General features: G+C 42.1%; 1 protein-coding gene across 1 annotated transcript in view; it reads left to right on the top strand.

The window, feature by feature from the left end:
* Window positions 1-12,057, top strand: part of EIF2S2 (eukaryotic translation initiation factor 2 subunit beta) — a 29,671-nt gene extending 17,614 nt beyond the window's left edge. The window contains exons 5-9 of the mRNA XM_073606360.1: window positions 1,950-2,050; window positions 5,636-5,784; window positions 5,938-5,994; window positions 8,570-8,655; window positions 11,540-12,057. Of these exons, the coding sequence (XP_073462461.1) occupies window positions 1,950-2,050; window positions 5,636-5,784; window positions 5,938-5,994; window positions 8,570-8,655; window positions 11,540-11,715 (569 nt within the window). The 3' untranslated portion in view covers window positions 11,716-12,057. The remainder of the gene's footprint in view (window positions 1-1,949; window positions 2,051-5,635; window positions 5,785-5,937; window positions 5,995-8,569; window positions 8,656-11,539) is intronic.
* Window positions 12,058-18,050: the final 5,993 nt, after the last annotated feature.

Raw genomic sequence — 18,050 nt, 5'->3', positions numbered from 1 at the left:
ACTTGTACCTACAGTGAAACCTTGGTTTGCGAGCATGATTTGTTCCAGAAGCATGCTTGTAATCCAAAGCACTCTTACATCAAAGCAAATTTCCCCATAGGAAATAATGGAAACTTTGATTCGTTCCACAACCATTTATTCATATAAAAATACAGTATAAAGTGTACTGTAAACAAAAAATAAAGCTGCACTTCAAAATACAGTACTGTACAGTAGTAGGAATACTGTACTGTACCTCTGTGTTGCAAAAGTTTTAAGGTAAAAAAAAAGTATGCACAGTGACAATGTTAAGGAGTCTGGTGCTCACCTATTTAAAGCAGCTTTGTTTACTGTATGTAAAGTAAAGCCGCTGGTGTACACAGCTCTGTATGTGGCCAGAGGTTGTGCTCATCAATTTAAAGCCGCTCTGTATGCAGTACTGTATGTTCAGTAAAGCTGCTGGTGTACAGTATAACGCTGTATGTGGCCACAGGTTCAGCTCACAGCGCTTCCTAGAGAACTCGGGAACTGTTGACATCACTTCTGGGTACGCCCACTCCTGCTGGGAGTGTCTCCAGGAAGTGCTGGGAGCCACCATCGCCCGCAAATCTCTGGCCACAAACAAAGCTGTACTGTGTGCTGTACACCAGCGTCTTTACATGGATGAGCAGCAGACTCCTTCACATTGTGAGTGTAAATTTTTATTTTTATTTTTTTTATGTGAAAAGAATGCTTGTATATCAAGACAGCGCTCGCAGATCAAGGCACATTTTTCTTCTTTTTTTTTTTAAAGTTGCTCGTCTTTCAAAACGCTTGTAAATTGCGTTACTCGTAAACTAAGGTTTCACTGTATAGGTAATCCTATAATAAGGCTTTCCTATAGGTGTTACTAGCCCATTATGCTTTTACTTTGCAGAGGAAGTAAAACCCATCAGGGTTTACTTCCTCTTTAACCACTTGCCTACCAGGCACTTACGCCCCCTTCACATCGCATACTAGCTCATTATGAAATACTTGCCTCAGAACGATGCCCTTAATCGGCGTCGGCACTTCGAGTACACGGCTGACGTCTTCCATCGGTGTTACTTCTGTGCTCTGGCGCTGTGATTGGCATGTGTGCAGGAGCCACCGGTCACGGCACGAGTCCTGAAGAAACCGCATCAGCAGGCCGTTTCTTCAGTTCGCATGCGCCGATGACGTCGGCAGCAGCGCATATACTGAATATCTCCTAAATTAGGAGATATGCACGGTACCTACAAGTAAACCTTTATTATAGGCTTACCTGTAGATAAAAGTGGTGTAACAGTTTACAACCACTTTAAAGACTAAACCTTTTTCTGACATTTTTTTGCTTACAAGTTAAAATATTTTCTGTAGTTAAACAATTCTGTAATTTTCTGCTAGAAAATTACTTATAACCCCCAAACATTATATATAATTTTTTAGCAGAGACCCTAGTAAATAAAATAGCGGTCGTTGCAATATTTTATGTCACTTTTTTGGGGGGAAAAATACACTTCAATGAATCAAAAATTAAAATGGAAAGTTAGCCCAATTTTTTTGTATAATGTGAAAGATGACGTTACGCCGCAAGAATCGTGATCTTTAGTCTAAGCAAAAAAAATTGTGATTCTCATTTTATCCAGAATCGTGCAGCTCTACCTCAAATTTAATAAAATATACACAATCACCTTTTGCCTTTTTGCAGAATGGCTTGTGTGATCCTGTGCAGAGAGAACATTGTCAGTGTGACATGTTTGTGTGCATTTAATACATGCATGCTCCCCTAAATGGTTTATAGGTTCCTTTCAATATTCTTCTCCGTTAAATTACTGTTGCTTAGCAGAAAGGCCTAGTTGGCAAGGAGCAGGTTTTTTTTTTTTTTTTTTTTTTCTTTCTTTTTATACACTTCAGGATTTATGGGAGGGTTGTTTGTGTGCATACTGTAATATTTGCCTTGCATCTTTCAGTATTTGAAGAAGATGACAGTAAAAAAGATGATGGAATCTCCTTTAGTTCTACGCCCGGACCTGCATGGGCCGGCACAGAAAGAGATTATACTTATGATGAGGTAAGTTTACCGTGGTATAAATTTCCATTTTATAATGTACATCCTTTAAATACTTAGGGGCTGATTTACTAAAACTGGAGAGTGCAAAATCTGATGCAGCTCTGCAGAGAAACCAATCTGCCTCCAGGTTCTTTGTTCAAAGCTTAATTGAACAAGCTGAAGTTAGAAGCTGATGGATAAGGAAAAGAACAAAAGTATTTTATTAGAAATACAGTGTCTTGCAAAAGTACCTGCCAAAGTACAAAACCTGCCAAGAGACGGCCGCACACCAAAACTCACTGACCAGGCAAAGAGGGCATTAATCAGAGAGGCAGCACAGAGACCTAAGGTAACCCCGGAGGAGCTGCAGAGTTCCATAGCAGAGACTGGAGTATCTGTACATAGGACAACAATAAGCCATACACTCCATAGAGTTGGGCTTTATGGCAGAGTGGCCAGAAGAAAGCCATTACTTTTAGCAAAAAACTAAATGGCACGTTTTCTGTTTGCGAAAAGGAATGTGGGAGACTCCCAAAATGTATGGAGGAAGGTGCTCTGGTCTGATGAGACTAAAATTGAACATTTTGGCCATCAAAGAAAACACTATGTCTGGCACAAACCCAACACATCACATCACCCAAAGAACACCATCCCCACAGTGAAACATGGTGGTGCCAGCATCATGCTGTGGGGATGTTTTTCAGCAGTCAGGGTTGGGAAACTGTTCAGGGTTGGGAACACCCACTGATACTCAGCACTGCCTCAGCTGGTGAAAATAATGCTTTAACGGATAAGGTCACCTTTGGGAACCTGTTACACGTTTCACCTGTTTTTAGGGTAACGTAATATGTCCCAATGATGCAGCGGCTGCTGATTTTCCCCCTCCTGCGTGTGACAGGAGAACGGGTTCCCTGTACTAACTGTCCGCTTTTGATTTGAGCACAGCCGTGCGGGGCTCTGTGAATGAATATGCTACAAGTACCGACGTCCTTTTGCGGATGTTGGCTTGTAGTTCTCAATAAACTACCATGCGCTGTGGAGCACCATGGTAGTTCATTGATTCTTCTTGTCGGGTTGTATCTGCTTGCCCATACAGGATGTACAGGCACAGATACACTGACGGTCTGCAGAAGACCTGCATGGCAGCTCCAATTTGCTGATTGCAAGTGCAATGCTTTACAGTAGGGGACGGCAACCGCTAAATCTCTGGCTCGTCAGTGCCCGTGATTAATTCACAGGCATCCGGCCTGTGGACAAGTGGTTGTCCGTTTTAAAAATGTCATCTGCAAAAGTGTCTGTGTTTATATAATAAAAATGCAGCTAAATACCTCATTAAGAGCGCTGCTTGGGGCACAGGTGGCTCGCCACCTTGCCTCCTCCCCTCCTGACGTCATTCTCAGCCCCACCCACTGCACTTGTCAGACGAGGAAAAAAGAGAGGCGGCGGGTCACGTGAGCGCCAAACGGTGCTCTTAATGAAGTATACAGCTGCATTTTTATTATATAACACAGACACCTTTGCAGATTACATTTTTAAACAGTGAATAATAGGAATACAGTCCACAGCCGTGTGCGTCCCCTGTCCACAGCCATCTCTGCCCCCCCCCTCCATCCACAGCCACCTCTGTGTGTGTGTCCCCTGTCCACAGCCACCTCTGTATCGAATCCGCCCCTTAAGTGGAAAAAGGTTGCTGACCCCTGCTTTACAGGCTCCAAAAAAAAATGCATTATTTATTACTCTTTTTTTTTTTAAAGAGAACTTACCTTTTAAGGTATTGGGGAATATGTGACCATGTGACTGTTCTGTCTAGCAGCCCGTTGCTAAGTCTGAGCACTGTTGCGTGGCTGAGGGGGTGATCTACTTAGAAGATTTAAAGGGGTTGTAAAGTCAGAAGTTTTTTTTATCTTGGTGCATTCTATGCATTGATAAAAAGCCTTCTGTGTGCAGCAGCCCCCCCAACACTTACCTGAGGTCCCTCTCTGTCCAGCGATGTCCATGAGTGTCTCAGCAATCCCAGATTCTCCTTCCTGATTGGCTGAGACACAGCAGCGGTGCCATAGGCTCCCACTGCTATCGGTCAGCTAGCCAGTCAGGGGAGAGAGGGGGCGGGCCGAGGCAGGGCTCCGTGTCTGAATGGACACACGGAGCTGTGACTCAGCTCAGGTGTGCCCATAGCAAGCTGCTTGCTATGGGGACACTGAACAGTAGGAGGGGCCAGGATCACAGAAGAGGATCCAGACTGCTCTGTTCAAATCCAATGCAACAGAGCAGGTAAGTATAACATGTTTATTTTTATAGGAAAAAAAAAACGAGCCTTTACAATCACTTTAAGTTCTGTGTGACAGCCAGGCAGCTAGTATTTTCAGATATAACAATAATAGTGTAGCGCTCCAAATTATGAAAACATGAAAAATGGGAAAAATTTTGAAATACACTACTAAGACAAATGGTATAAAGAAAATAACATATGTAAGTCTATCTTGATTGAATATACCATGACGGTGTGAGTAAACATCAACACAAGTGTAAACTCTAAGGTGACAAATCTTGAAGAAAGTTCTTGATCATGAAGTGCAGTCAGAGTAAGATTGGCACGCTTACCAGATGGGGTGGACACATGTACCATACAACACATGGGTCAAAGGGGCATGATGAGGACTCGGCCTCAATGTAGTGGTCTGTAAGTGAAGCAGTGGATGGAAAGTGGACCTCAAGGGTAAATGATGGAAGATCGTACTTCAGATGAACAAACTACAAAGCAAAGGGCATTCCATTGGAATTGAACATGAAAGACAAATGGCTCCACGTAGCATAATACCGTAAGATCTTTTATTTAAAGAAAAAGAGGGGTTCACACTTGCAGGAATGTAGATAAAAACAAGCTTGTTATTTAAAAGTGAGGAGCGATTGGCATGAACGTCATCCAACGTGTTTCATCCTAATGGACTATCATCTGGGGTGTGAGTCTGTGGTAGACCAAGATGGCGATGGTGTGCATTCCACACCTTGCATGCAAGATCTGCCGTAATTGGAGAGAAGGGCGGAAATGACAACATATGCTCCAATGTCTCCCCGGCCACCACATCAGGAAGCGGAAATGACGCAAAGTGCTCCATGCCTCGCTCTCCTATTCTCCTGTCACTGAATGGAAGACGCTACAGATGTGTTCCACCTTACTAATCCAGCCCGTCCCACCTCGCTCATACGTTGCCGCAAGGTGAAGGCAGGTACACATGATATCCACCCACTGCGGTACCACAAGCAACTGAGAAGAGTGCGGGTGGAACACAATAAAGGATCAAATACAAAATGCACCTCTATGAGCTGAACATGGGATGCTGATAGTGAATTGCATAAAACCCATTATTAAAAAACAGCTTAATGCAGATAATAAACATGCCTACTGAATTTTGCAGTCAGGGACACATGCCAAAAGGCAGGAAAGAAATCTGGACTCCCTAAAATAAAAAACGGATACCCTAGAATAAAAAATGGATAATCGTAAATAATAAAAGCTAGCATTTTCAGTTTTTGTACAGATGTCCTTAATACATTCCTAATTTAACAAGTCCTTTTCTTTACCGCTTGCCTCTTTTTCTATTATAGCTGCTTAACCGAGCCTTTAACATCATGAGGGAGAAAAACCCCGACATGGTAGCTGGAGAGAAGAGGAAGTTTGTCATGAAGCCGCCTCAGGTCGTCCGAGTTGGAACAAAGAAAACCTCCTTTGTGAATTTTACAGACATCTGCAAACTGTAAGTGTTCGCTGGCAGGCTTTTCCTGCTGTTCTGCGTTTAAAAAACAAAATGCAAAATGTGCATTTATTAAATTTTTTTTAGCGTTTCTTTTGTTATGCAACGACAAACAGTAACAACCTTTTCTGCAACATTTTTTTTTTTTTTTTACAGATTACATCGTCAGCCAAAACATCTTCTGGCTTTCTTATTAGCTGAATTGGGTACAAGGTGAGTCCTCAAATAAATGCCATTCATAGTATTGATTTTAGAATCAGAGACTGACAGCTGATAACCACACCAAACATTTGCTCTGCTCACAGGTTATATTTACGGTAAAATAAAAGTTGCACTTTGTCTTCAATGTTAGGATTTCTTTGTTCTGTTTTGCATTATCAGAGTATGAGGCTATGAGGTATTATCCATGAGAAGCTTGGGTGTGTGATGCAGTTAAAGGACCTAGAAAGTAGTGTGTTTTAGTGTACCCTTGAGCCACCAGTGATAAGTTCAGACTATGTATATGTTTTTATTGATTGGTAATTTGCGGATTTATAAGGACACTTTTTTTGTTCAATAAATATATTGGATATTTTTGGACCATAATTTTGTGATATTTGCTTAGGGCAGGTATCCATACATCAACTTTCCATGCAATGTGGGCCAATACTAAAAGAATTGAACGCATTTACATAATTATCTCAAATGCTTTAATCAAATGCGAGTGATTCAGTTATTTTGTGTGGGTTTTTTTTTTGTTTACCATTTGCCGACCGCCCCATAGCAGATTTACTGCTACAGGGCGGCCGTTCTTTGCACAATCACATGTATATATACATGCGATTCTGCAGTTGCATATAGGGGGCGCACCACTTCTGCTGTGATTAGTCACAGCGGGTGCCGGCGAATGGATGTCTGCTGGCACACGCTGATCGTCGAGGAGAGAGGCCGGAGTGAGCTCTGCATATGTAAACAAGATATAGCTCTGTCCTGTCAACAGGGATGTGATGGATTTTCTTTCCCTGTAAAGTTGGGAATAAAATCCATCACACCTCTTAGTGAAAGCAGCACACTGTACACACAAAAACACTGGTTAGGCACACATTTAACCCTTTGATCGCCCTAGATGTTTAATTCCTTCCTTGCCAGTGTCGTTTAGTACTGTGACAGTGCATAATTTAGCACTGATCACTATTAGTGTCACTGGTTCCCACAAAGTGTCAGATTGACTGACTGCCGCAATATCGCAGTCCCGCTATAAGTCACTGATCGCTGCCATTACTAGTATAAATTTATTTTTTTTTTTTTTTTAAATCCTGTATATATCCCATAGTTTGTAGAAGCTATAATTTTTGCGTAAACCAATCAATATACGCTTATTCTGATTTATTTTAATTATTTTTTACCAAAAATATGTAGCAGAATATGTATTGGCCTCAATTTTATGAAGAAATTTAGATGATGATTTTTTTTTTTTTTTTTTTTTTAATTTATTGGATATGTTTTATAGTAGAATGCAAAAAATTAATTTTTTGTTTTTTCTAAATTGTCAGTTTGTTTATAGCTCAAAAAAACAAAAAACTCAGAGGTGATCAAATACCACCAAAAGAACACTCTATGGGGGAAAAAGACAAATGTAGTTAATGTACAGCATCGCATGCACGCAATTATACGTTAAAGCGGAGGTCTGCCCACCCCACACTTTTAATATATGGACACTTGCCTGTCCAGGGAGCCTGCGATGTCGGCACCCCAGGCGATCTTTGGATCGGCTGTTGGGTGCAGCCGCCGCCATTGCCAGTAAGGGAAATCGCCAGTGAAGCCTTTCGGCTTCACAGCTGGTTCCCTACTGCGCATGCGTGAAGTGTGCTGCACTTTTTAATTTGCACGGAGGAGGGGGCCAAGCTTCGCCGTGGGGAAGCAGACCTCTCAAAAAAACAGGTCCCTGTTCCTCCCCCCTGAAAGGTGCCAAATGTGGCACCGGAGGGGGGGGGGGTAATGAATAAGTGGAAGGTCCACTTTTGGGTGGAACTTGGCTTTAGAATAACGCAGAAATGGCCTGGTCCTGAAGGACGGTTAATCTTCCGGAGGGCACGTGGATAACATGGTTTTTCAAGGATCTGGCCTAAACTTGGTCACATCACCAGCCCAAAGGCATTGGTCAAGTGGTTTCTGTTACAGGTCCTTGGAGGGTTGTGGTCAGGAAATTGTTTGGGCAGAGACCGCCTGTTCGCATCTCTGAGCAGTTTCCTGAAGTTGGCCCCTCTATAATCCCCCAGAGACCATATGATGAAAGCACCAGCGCATTCCCAGAGTCCTCTTTTTTTAAAGCGTGATTGGACAGGCATTTAGCCGTAAAATGCATTTGTTACGGTTTATAGGAAGCCTGTACTGAGACTATGAAAGCCTCCATTGCTGACCTCCCTTTCAGAGAATGCTAGTTGCATGCCAAACTGATCTGGTGACTTGACTATTTTGAGTCTCTGACTTTGAACCAGTGTGCAGGTCAAGAGTGTTTATGCTGACTTTCTAGTTTCGAAGGGGTGTCTGGCAGGTAGCATTCTTAGAAATGTCTGCTTTGTAATTTGTTCAGTACGATTTGGTATCCAGACAGGTGACGTTACAAAGTTAATTGTCACAAAACAACCATTTACAAATCTTTTAGGTGAAAGTATTTACTTTAGCTGTGCGTTTACACATTTGCTTAAATGTCCTATTCTGCGCCTTTCATGTAGTTAGGCAAGTTTTTGGTGTAAAAACTTCTAGCTTCTGTATTCCTTAACCTCTGCCCTTTTTTTTATTTTGATAGTGGTTCCATAGACGGTAACAACCAGCTAGTCATCAAAGGCCGCTTCCAGCAGAAACAGATAGAGAACGTCTTGAGACGATATATCAGTAAGTATTGTGGCTTTCAGGTTTAAAATGTGCATCCAAATTTGAGAAAGCCCCGCTGTATTTTTTGTGTTCTCATTTGCACAGCATACCTATAAAAAAAATTTTAAAATGTTTTTTTTTTTTTTGCGTATCGGATACACGCACGCAGCCAAACAGAGCAGGGCTCGGGAGCGAGCGTGCAAATTAAGTATTCCTAATGTGGAACAAGAGCGTGAGGTTTTTGGTAGAAGAGACCTTGTATGTATTTTATTTCTGCCAACAAACCTCTTTGCCTTCCTGCCAAATAATTTATGAGTTGTGCAGTACAGTCCTGGCATTAGTAATCGCCGGGTGTCAGGAAGAAGCTTGTGCTGGAGTTCATTTATCATCACATCGGGGAGAAAACAAATCTTTGTTGCTTCTTAGTAGAGCTGCATGATTCTGGCCAAAATGAGAATCACAATTTTATTTTTTTTGCTTAGAATAAAGATCGCGATTCTCGCGGTGTAACATCCTCTTTCACATTATACAAAAAAATTGTTCTGTGCTGCTGGTTGTATCACTCGGATGGCACAGCCTGAAAAGGCAGCGGCAGGAGGGGGGGTGGGACCCCCTTTCGCAAACCTGCAGTAGTGATCGAATGGCTGTTCAGCCACTTAATCACTTCTGCTGAAAAGGGAATCACTGGCTAAAAATGTTCATACCAAGATGATGCCTGCATTTGTAGGCATCATCCTGGTATAACCACAGCGAAACAAGGACGTCCGACGGTCAGCAAGTGCTTAATGCAGTGCAATGTGAAGCACTGATAGTTCACATCTGTGCTTTTGCACTGCCTAGGTGCGTTAAGATGCCATTTATTTTTAAATGACCCCCTCAATGTGTATAGCACAATGATGTAATATGATTCATAAGAAATTGTTGGGATCTTTTTGGACACATCATAGATATTTCTGAATAACAGGCGTAGTGTGCAGAGTGCATAGAAGACAATTTTAAGTGTGTTATGAAGAATGCAAAAAGTGTTATATGTAGAGAAAGAAAAAGACAAGTATTCATCACTTAGACAACAAAGCCCTCCCATTCTATATACTGTATGTCCATCATTTGTGTAGATCTTCAGAAACCAGGAATAATCATAAGTTTTACATTGTGCAGATTACTACCCAAAGTTTCAGAGCAGATTAAATGTACTGTATAATAAAACACTCTGCTCAGCAAGTCCAGCACCATGCATAAACTAGTTACAGCTCCCCTAGTGGGATGGTTATTGACTTGCAGCCTGGTACTGTCGATTCTGCACAAACATCTGATGTGATGCAATTCATCATTCTTCTATACAAACCTTTTTGTTTGCTTTACAGTCATGTATTCATGGTTGTTATGGAAATTCTGTTTAAACTTGCATTACAGCAACACAAAGATGTGAATATTACTGAAAAAAACTTTTTGCATCGGACACACTTCCAGGTGTGTCAAATGCCAGCATCCACTACTGAACTCTGTGGTCTTATCTATTGGCCCCTATGTCACTGCAAGGCACAATGAGGTTGATTTACTGGTGCAGTGCTGCATAGAAACCAACTTCCAGCCTAATTGAGCAAGAAGTTAGAAGCTGATTGGCTACCATGCACAGCTCCCCCAGATTTTGCACTCTCAAGTTTTAGCAAATCAACTTTTTCTGTGGTTGGTAGTCTTAAAGGGATGTGGGTGCAAAAAAAAAACCGTTTAGACATCCCAAGACTCGGCAATATAAAAATGTTTTAGTAAATTAACCCCAATGGCTGAAGGAACCGCAGAGTACCCGGCACCCAGAAGTTTGGGCGCTTGTTGAACATTTTTCAGCACTATTATCTCTTAGACACCAAAGTTCAGCGTGGGATAGTCTGGTTTTCTTTACAGGCCAGACTTATAGTAATTTTAAAACTAGTTGCTTTAAAGTGGTTGTAAACCTCTGACATGAAATATGAACACCACATATCCCTCTATAGTGTGTACGTCTCAATCCAGAACACTGAGCCCGGGTTCACACCTATGCGAATTAGATGTGCGTTTCCGCAAATCTAATTCGCATAGCAGGAGAATGTGACTGGCTCCCTATGGAGCCGGTTCACATATCTCCGGGGCGGCGGCAGAGCACACTGCACAAAAACACTGTGCGTCTTTGGCTCCATTTCAGGGCCGAATTCAGGCACAGAATCGGCCCTGATTCATCCCTGAAATGGGGAACAGGGACGCACAGCGCTCCTGTGCGATCCGTAGCCCGGTATAGTGTGAACCCGGGCTAAGTGTAATTTCTGCCTGCTGCTGTTCCTCTGATATCCGAATGAGTCACGTCTCTTTTCCTAACACCAAGGGATAAAAAGGTGAGGGGAGGGAGCTTAAGCACAAAGTATGTGGTTGATGGCCTCAGCTCTGTTCCTGTATGCTGTGGGAAGGGGGTGTGTCCCTTCTCTCGAATTCGGCTCTCCTCGCTGAGCTCTGCAGAATTTAAACTCCGCTCCCCACCCCCTGTTTCCTGGAAGTTCAGACAAGCTTTTTAAATTCTGCACTTTGGCTGATAAACAGGTACAACTTATGCAGGAGGATTTGTTTCATCTGTGTATCGCCTGAGGCAGTCACTTCACTGGGTATATGTAAGGGTTTGCAACTACTTAAAAAAAGAACCTTTACAACCCCTTTAAGAACAAATCATTGGCATCTCTCAAGTTGTCGTATTCTAGGAAGTTTTGTCTCATCGGATCCTGTGATTTGGCCACACTGTGAAAGCTGCTGACTGATTGGATGTAATTGGGAACTGCTATACTTTTTACTTGTTTTGTTGTGTGATTTCATAATATAGATATCCTGTATATCTGAGTAATAACTGCTCAGTCTTAGTGATTTCCCTTGTCTTGTCTTGCAGAGGAATATGTGACCTGTCACACATGTCGGTCGCCAGACACCATCCTCCAGAAAGACACCAGGTTATACTTCCTGCAGTGTGAGACCTGCCATTCTCGTTGTTCTGTGGCTAGCATCAAAACCGGATTCCAGGCAGTCACGGGCAAGAGAGCACAACTCCGTGCCAAAGCCAACTAGCCGGACCGTCCATCAGGTCGGATTTTACCAACTCAGATTGTGGATACTCCTGGCGGCATTGTCTGACAGTCAGGGAGAGCCGCCCTGTATATTATAAAGAGTGCCGTGAGACTGGGCAAGAAGATCTTTGCTTTTTTTTTTTTTTTTCTTTTTATTCATTGTCTTGCGCAAAAGGATAAGTCTCAAATTCTAAAGTGAGGCTGAAAATGGAGATGACGTCATCGCTCACAGAAAGGTTTACCAGCCATCTCAAGGAAAGAGAAGAGGGGGGAAAATAGATATGCATTTTTAACCAGACTTGTGTAAAATGCAACATACATTAAAGTTATTATAACATTCACAGATCATGTACATACTGTGTGTTTATGTGCTTTCACCTCACATTTCCTGTATAGTATTAAATACTGAACCTGTGTGCAACTATTGTGATGACAGAGGATATTCTTGTGTTGGCCCTTAGACTGAGCTCGGGGAGGGGACTGGCGAGGGTCCTTGTTTTAGCCCCGGTCCACACTAGTAGGTGGTGCAGGAAACCTACAATCATTGCGGATTTTTTTTTTTTTTTTTTTCACACCAAATTCATATCTTATTGCCCTTGCGATCTGCAGCGGGTGTCAGTACAATGTTAACACACTGAGCGCAGTTCTCAAGCCCAGTGCGTTTGCCTGCACCAGATCGCATGGTATAAAACAACCATGCAATCCAGTTGCAGTGAGTTTCCAATATTGGTGCATGCGATGCAGTGCGATTTGAGTCCATTCAAAATCAATGGGCTCAAATTGCAACACACTGAATCGCATGTGAATTGCACATGAATGGATGCACATTCCTGTGCGGTTCATATTGTGAATTTAGGGTTAAAGTGATACTAAAGTTTCTTTTTTTTTTCCATTTTAAAAATAACAAACACATTATACTTACCTGCTCTGTGTAGTGGTTTTGCACAGAGCAGCCCCAATCCTCCTCTTCACAGGCCCCTTGCTCATGCTCCTGGCTCCTCACTCCTGCCCTGTGCCCCCACAGCAAGCAGCTTGCTAACGGGGAGCCAAGCCGCTGCTCTGTGTGTCCAATCTGACATGGAGCTGCAGCTAGGTCCCAGCCCCCTCTCTCCTCATTGGCTCACTGACTTTGACAGCAGCTGGATCCTATTGCACCCCACTGCTGTCTCAGGGAATGAGGGAGAGTCCCTGACAGCCGAAACTCTCGTGCAACATCGCTGAATAGAGATGGGCTCAGGTAAGTATGAGGGGGGGCTGCTGCACACAGAATGTTTTTATCTTAATGCATAGAATGCATTGGGACAAAAAAACCTTCTGCCTTACAACCATTTTTTTTTTTTCTTCCCCTAATGGGAATCCCATCCTAAGTATTTCCCATAGAAAAGACCATTCAATATTATCGAAGGCCTTCTCTATATCCAAAGAGGCCACCGTTCTGGACCCCTCATTGGCATGTTAAGCATGTATATTGGTATAAAGTTTGCATAAATCAATATCTGTTTTATGGGGCATAAATCCCGTCTGGTCCGTGTTGATGTTGGTTATTAGCAAAGGTTGTATTCTCAAGGTGAGTATTTTAGTCAGTATTTTAAAATCCATATTTAATAATTCTATTGGCCTATACGAGGTGCATCATTTTGGATCTTTAGTTTCCTTATGTATGAGAGCTATATGTGCCTGTCTCATTGAGTCTGGAAGAGCCCCTTTTTAATAACCCACTTGTAAATACTACCTCTAATTTTGGGGGCTAAAAAGTCCTCATACTTTATATAAAATGTAATAGGAAGTCCGTCAGGGCCTGGAGCCTTTCCACTCAGAAAAGTATGTATGATCTTTTCAATCTCCTCACTTGTGATAGGGCTAACTAATGCCTCCTTCTCTCTCTCTATCCGGCAGCCACCCGTGCGCTATGCAATCCAAAAGGTCGGACATCCCCCTTGGGTGGAGGTTAGAAGGGAAGAGAGGAAGCATAGAGAGAGCCATAGTACTGTTTAAAGTGGATGTAAACCTGAAATTTTTTTTTTTTTGTTGTTTGTTTTTTTTGTTTTTTTTTTAAATGTCATAATGTAGAGTATAAGATTTCCTATCATTTGAGCCCAGTCTTGCCACACAGAGTTAATCCATCTCTGAGCAATTCTCTTTTATTGTTCAGTGAGAGAATTCTTGACAAACTGAGAAAAACTTTGTCAAATCCTCCCCCTTGCTGTGAGTGACAGGTGATTTACATATCTCGTGCACTAGCCTAAGTAAGAGACGAGCAGTATTTTTTAATTCCCTCCCACTCCTTTCTTCTGCTGCTCTGCCAGGATTGGATGTTCCACATAACCTCAGCCCTGGCTGCAGACACTCCACTGGTCTGATTGGGGGGGTGCTACTGGACACAGCTATATTATTAATTTATATATATATATATATATATATATATATTTATTTACTGTGTGTGTGTGTGTGTGTGTGTATGTATATGTATATGTATATGTGTATATATATATATATATATATATATATATATATATATATATATATATTATACATACTGTATATAGCGGTGTCCAGCAGCACTCCACCCCCGTAAATTTACATGTATAGCGCTTCCGTCCTTTCCTCCGCTCTCCATCCTGACAGAGCCCGTGGGAGAGGAGGGCAGCCAGCTGCGGGGGATGAGGGGGGGGGGCGTGGGGGAGGAAGACACAGCGGGCGGATGAGGACAGGAGGGGGGCCAGAGAAGAAGGGGAAGTGGTGGTGGTTGAGGAGGAGAACGGGTCAGGCGCTGGTGAAGAAAGACACAAGGGAGAGTCGGGGGTGATCAGTGCAGCGGAGGGACCGCCGTGAGCACCGATCTCCCTGCACGGCATTTGATCAGCCGCTTCTCCTTCTCTGCCTCCCGTGGCTTTCAGCGGAAAAGCCATTCAGGGGGATCCGTGCTCACAGCTGTCCCTGCCGCACCGATCATCCCCGACTGTCACTGGACAGTGACACATGACGTGACGGGAGCCACGAGCGTGCTCTTCTCCTGTGCGCGCACTTTTCACTCTGAGTGTAGAGGTGGGTGGGGAGTCTGGTGATGTCATGACTCCGCCCACCGAGCGCCGTACAACGGACCCGCCCACTGAATCCGGCGTTTTTGGGGGCTCCAAACAGCTAAAGGGGAGACATTTGAAAGGTAAGGATACATGCAGGAGGCATGTATATCTTTATAGATCACCACTATGGCAGTACTTTAAAAAAGATGAGAGTGGGTTTACATCCACTTTAAGTCTCACAAATTTCTTCAGAATTAGACCCTATTACTCCTTCTGGGGTCCTAATTTAAGATATAAGTGTTGCTGGATGATCCTGTTGTGCCAGCATTTCCAAAAATCTCCCACATCTATCCCCTTGTTCAAAGATTCTCTGTCTATTTTTTATGCAATTCTAACCTAGTTATTTCTTCCATATGTAAATGCACGTCTCTTTGAGCTGCCATCAATGTATTGATGGTCCTATTGGGATCAAGGCTATACTTTTCCTTCTGTAATTCTATCTGCATTTGTAGTACCTGTGTGTTCGCTTTCTGTTTCTTTCTAACCGCCGCAGTAGCTGAAATATATTGCCCCGGCACATATACTTTAAAAGCATCCCATACTATGTCTGGAGAGGCTGATCATCATTATTTTCCCAGTACTCCGCTAATATTAAAGGCATTTTTTCTGCTATTTTAATATTTCAAAGGAAGAGGGAGGTGAAATATAAATTGCTGCTATGACATACCTTTGTTGCCCCAGCATAAATACTATAATATATCTACCCTGTGCAATAATATATACATTCTCAATTAAGACAGGAAGGGATTTGTTTATTAAAACTGACACCACTCTCGCATAAGAGGAGTAAGCATGATATGCTTTTCGAATCCATGTTTTTTTTAACCACTTGCCGACCGCTGTACGTTGATATACGTCAGCACAATGGCAGCGGTGGGCAAATTGGGCGTATCTGTACGTCCCCTTTAAGAGGCGGGGATAGGCCCGGGACCGGCAGACATGATGTCCACCGGTCTCCCGGTGATGGTGTCACGGAGCCTCAGAATGAAGAAGTGCCTATGTAAACAAGGCATTTCCCCGTTCTGGCTTGTGTCATGACAGAGATCACTGCTCTCTGTCATCGGGAGCGGTGATTGCTGTCATGTGAGTTGAAACCCATCCCCCCCCCAACAGTTAGAATCACTCCCTAGGACACACTTAACCCCTTCATCGCCCCCTAGTGTTTAACCCCTTCACTGCCAGTGTCATTTACACAGTAATCAGTGCATTTTTATAGCACTGATCGCTGTATAAATGACAATGGTCCCAAAATAGTGTCTGATGTGTCCGCCATAATGTCACAGTCCTGATAAAAAAATCGCAGATCGCTGCCATTACTAATAAAAATAAAAAATGCCATAAAACTATCCCTTATTTTGTAGACGCTATAACTTTTGCGCAAACCAATCAATATACGCTTATTGCGATTTTTTTTTTTTTTTTTTTTTATTTACCAAAAATAAGTAGAATACATATCGGCCTAAACTGAGGGGAAAAAAAAAAAAAAAAATATATATATATATATATATATATATATATATATATATATATATATATATATATATATATATATAGGATATTTATTATAGCAAAAAGAGAAAAAAATGCTTTTTTTTTTTTTTTTCAAAATTGTAGAGGTGATCAAATACCACCAAAAGAAAGCTCTATTTGTGGGAAAAGAAGGGCGTCAATTTAATTTGGGTGCTGCGTCGCTCGACCGTGCAATTGTCAGTTAAAGTGACGCAGTGCCGAATTGCAAAAAGTGCTCTGGTCAGGAAGGGGCTAAAATCTTCCGGGGCTGAAGCGGTTAAAATCATTAATTTCCTTCCCACTAGATGTCTCCTGCAGTAGAATCAACTGTGGATTATACTTTTTTTACACATTGGAACATTAATACTCCTTTTAAACTTGGAATTTAGCCCCTGAACATTCCATGATAATACAGAATAACAACTATTTTCACATGGCATCATATATAAATGGCAAGTAAAGAAACCATATCAGAAGCAGCCTGTGCCGCCTGAGTCCTCCAAAACACATCAACAGGGCAACAAAACCAATTTCTTATCTCTTACAACCCAAACCACCAACCCCCCCCCCACACACACATCCTTACCCTATCCTTTTCCACGCCTCTCCCTAAAAAAAAAACAACTCCATCCATACATGGCAGGGAAGTAGAAGGACCTTAATCCCAACCCTTAACATAGCTGACTATAGTTTTGTTCTATACCCAAAGAAAAAAAAAAGAACCCCAACATATGTTATGAATACAAAAAAAAAAAAAAAAACTGTCCACAATGAAAAAAATACCCTTCACCCTATTTGTGAGTCTGGCTCTAAGCAAACATTTAACCAAGAGACACATATAGATCAAGATTTTACTTGCATACCATATTTATCATATATTATTATTGTATTAAATTGTGATTGTATTCCCCTTATACCTTTTTTTGAAAGAAGTCCCCCCCCACCCTACAAAAGAGAGAAGGGGAGGATGGACCCAAACCACCTCCCCCTCCCCATCTCCATTATTACCCCCTGTAACAAGAAAAATAAATTCCCTTTGCCTTTTTTGGCTCTTTACCTGTCATCCTGTGCTTAAAAAAAAAAAAAGACATTCGGAAAAATCTCAATGTATTTCCTCATGATTAATTTTGCTTGGCTTTGCCTAATGTATTCCAGTGCCACCTTACTACAAGTGCTATTATAAATATTAGTATTACCCCCCCCCCCCCCAAAAGAAAAAAATCTGTGTATGTATGTGTATATATATATATATATATATATATATATATATATATAATCTCCATGGAAACATGGCCAAAATTGTTGGCACCACAGAAATTTTTCCAGAAAATCAAGTATTTCTCACAGAAAAGTATTGCAGTAACACATGTTTTGCTATACACATGCTTATTCCCTTTGTGTGTATTGTAACAAAACAAAAAAAGAGAGGGGGAAAAAAAGCAAATTGGACATAATGTCACACAACACTCCAAAATTGGGCTGGTCAAAATTCTTGGCACCCTTAACTTAACCACTTGACATCCGCGCTGTAGCCGTCAGACCTGAATTACCTGGAGGCCATCATATGACGGCCTCCCCTGTGCACGCACCCTGTGATCACTGAGTCACTGAGACTCGGGTGATTACCGATCAGAGTAAGGGGCCGGTCTCGGCCCCTTACCATATGATCAGCTGTCAGCCAATGACAGCTGATCACATGATCAAAACAAAAGCTCTATGATCGTTTTTTTTTTTCTCCTCACGC

This window comes from Aquarana catesbeiana, linkage group LG12 (genome assembly GCF_042186555.1).
Source record: "Aquarana catesbeiana isolate 2022-GZ linkage group LG12, ASM4218655v1, whole genome shotgun sequence".
NCBI classification, from domain to species: Eukaryota; Metazoa; Chordata; class Amphibia; order Anura; family Ranidae; genus Aquarana; species Aquarana catesbeiana.
This window is presented reverse-complemented; position numbering and strand designations above follow the sequence as displayed.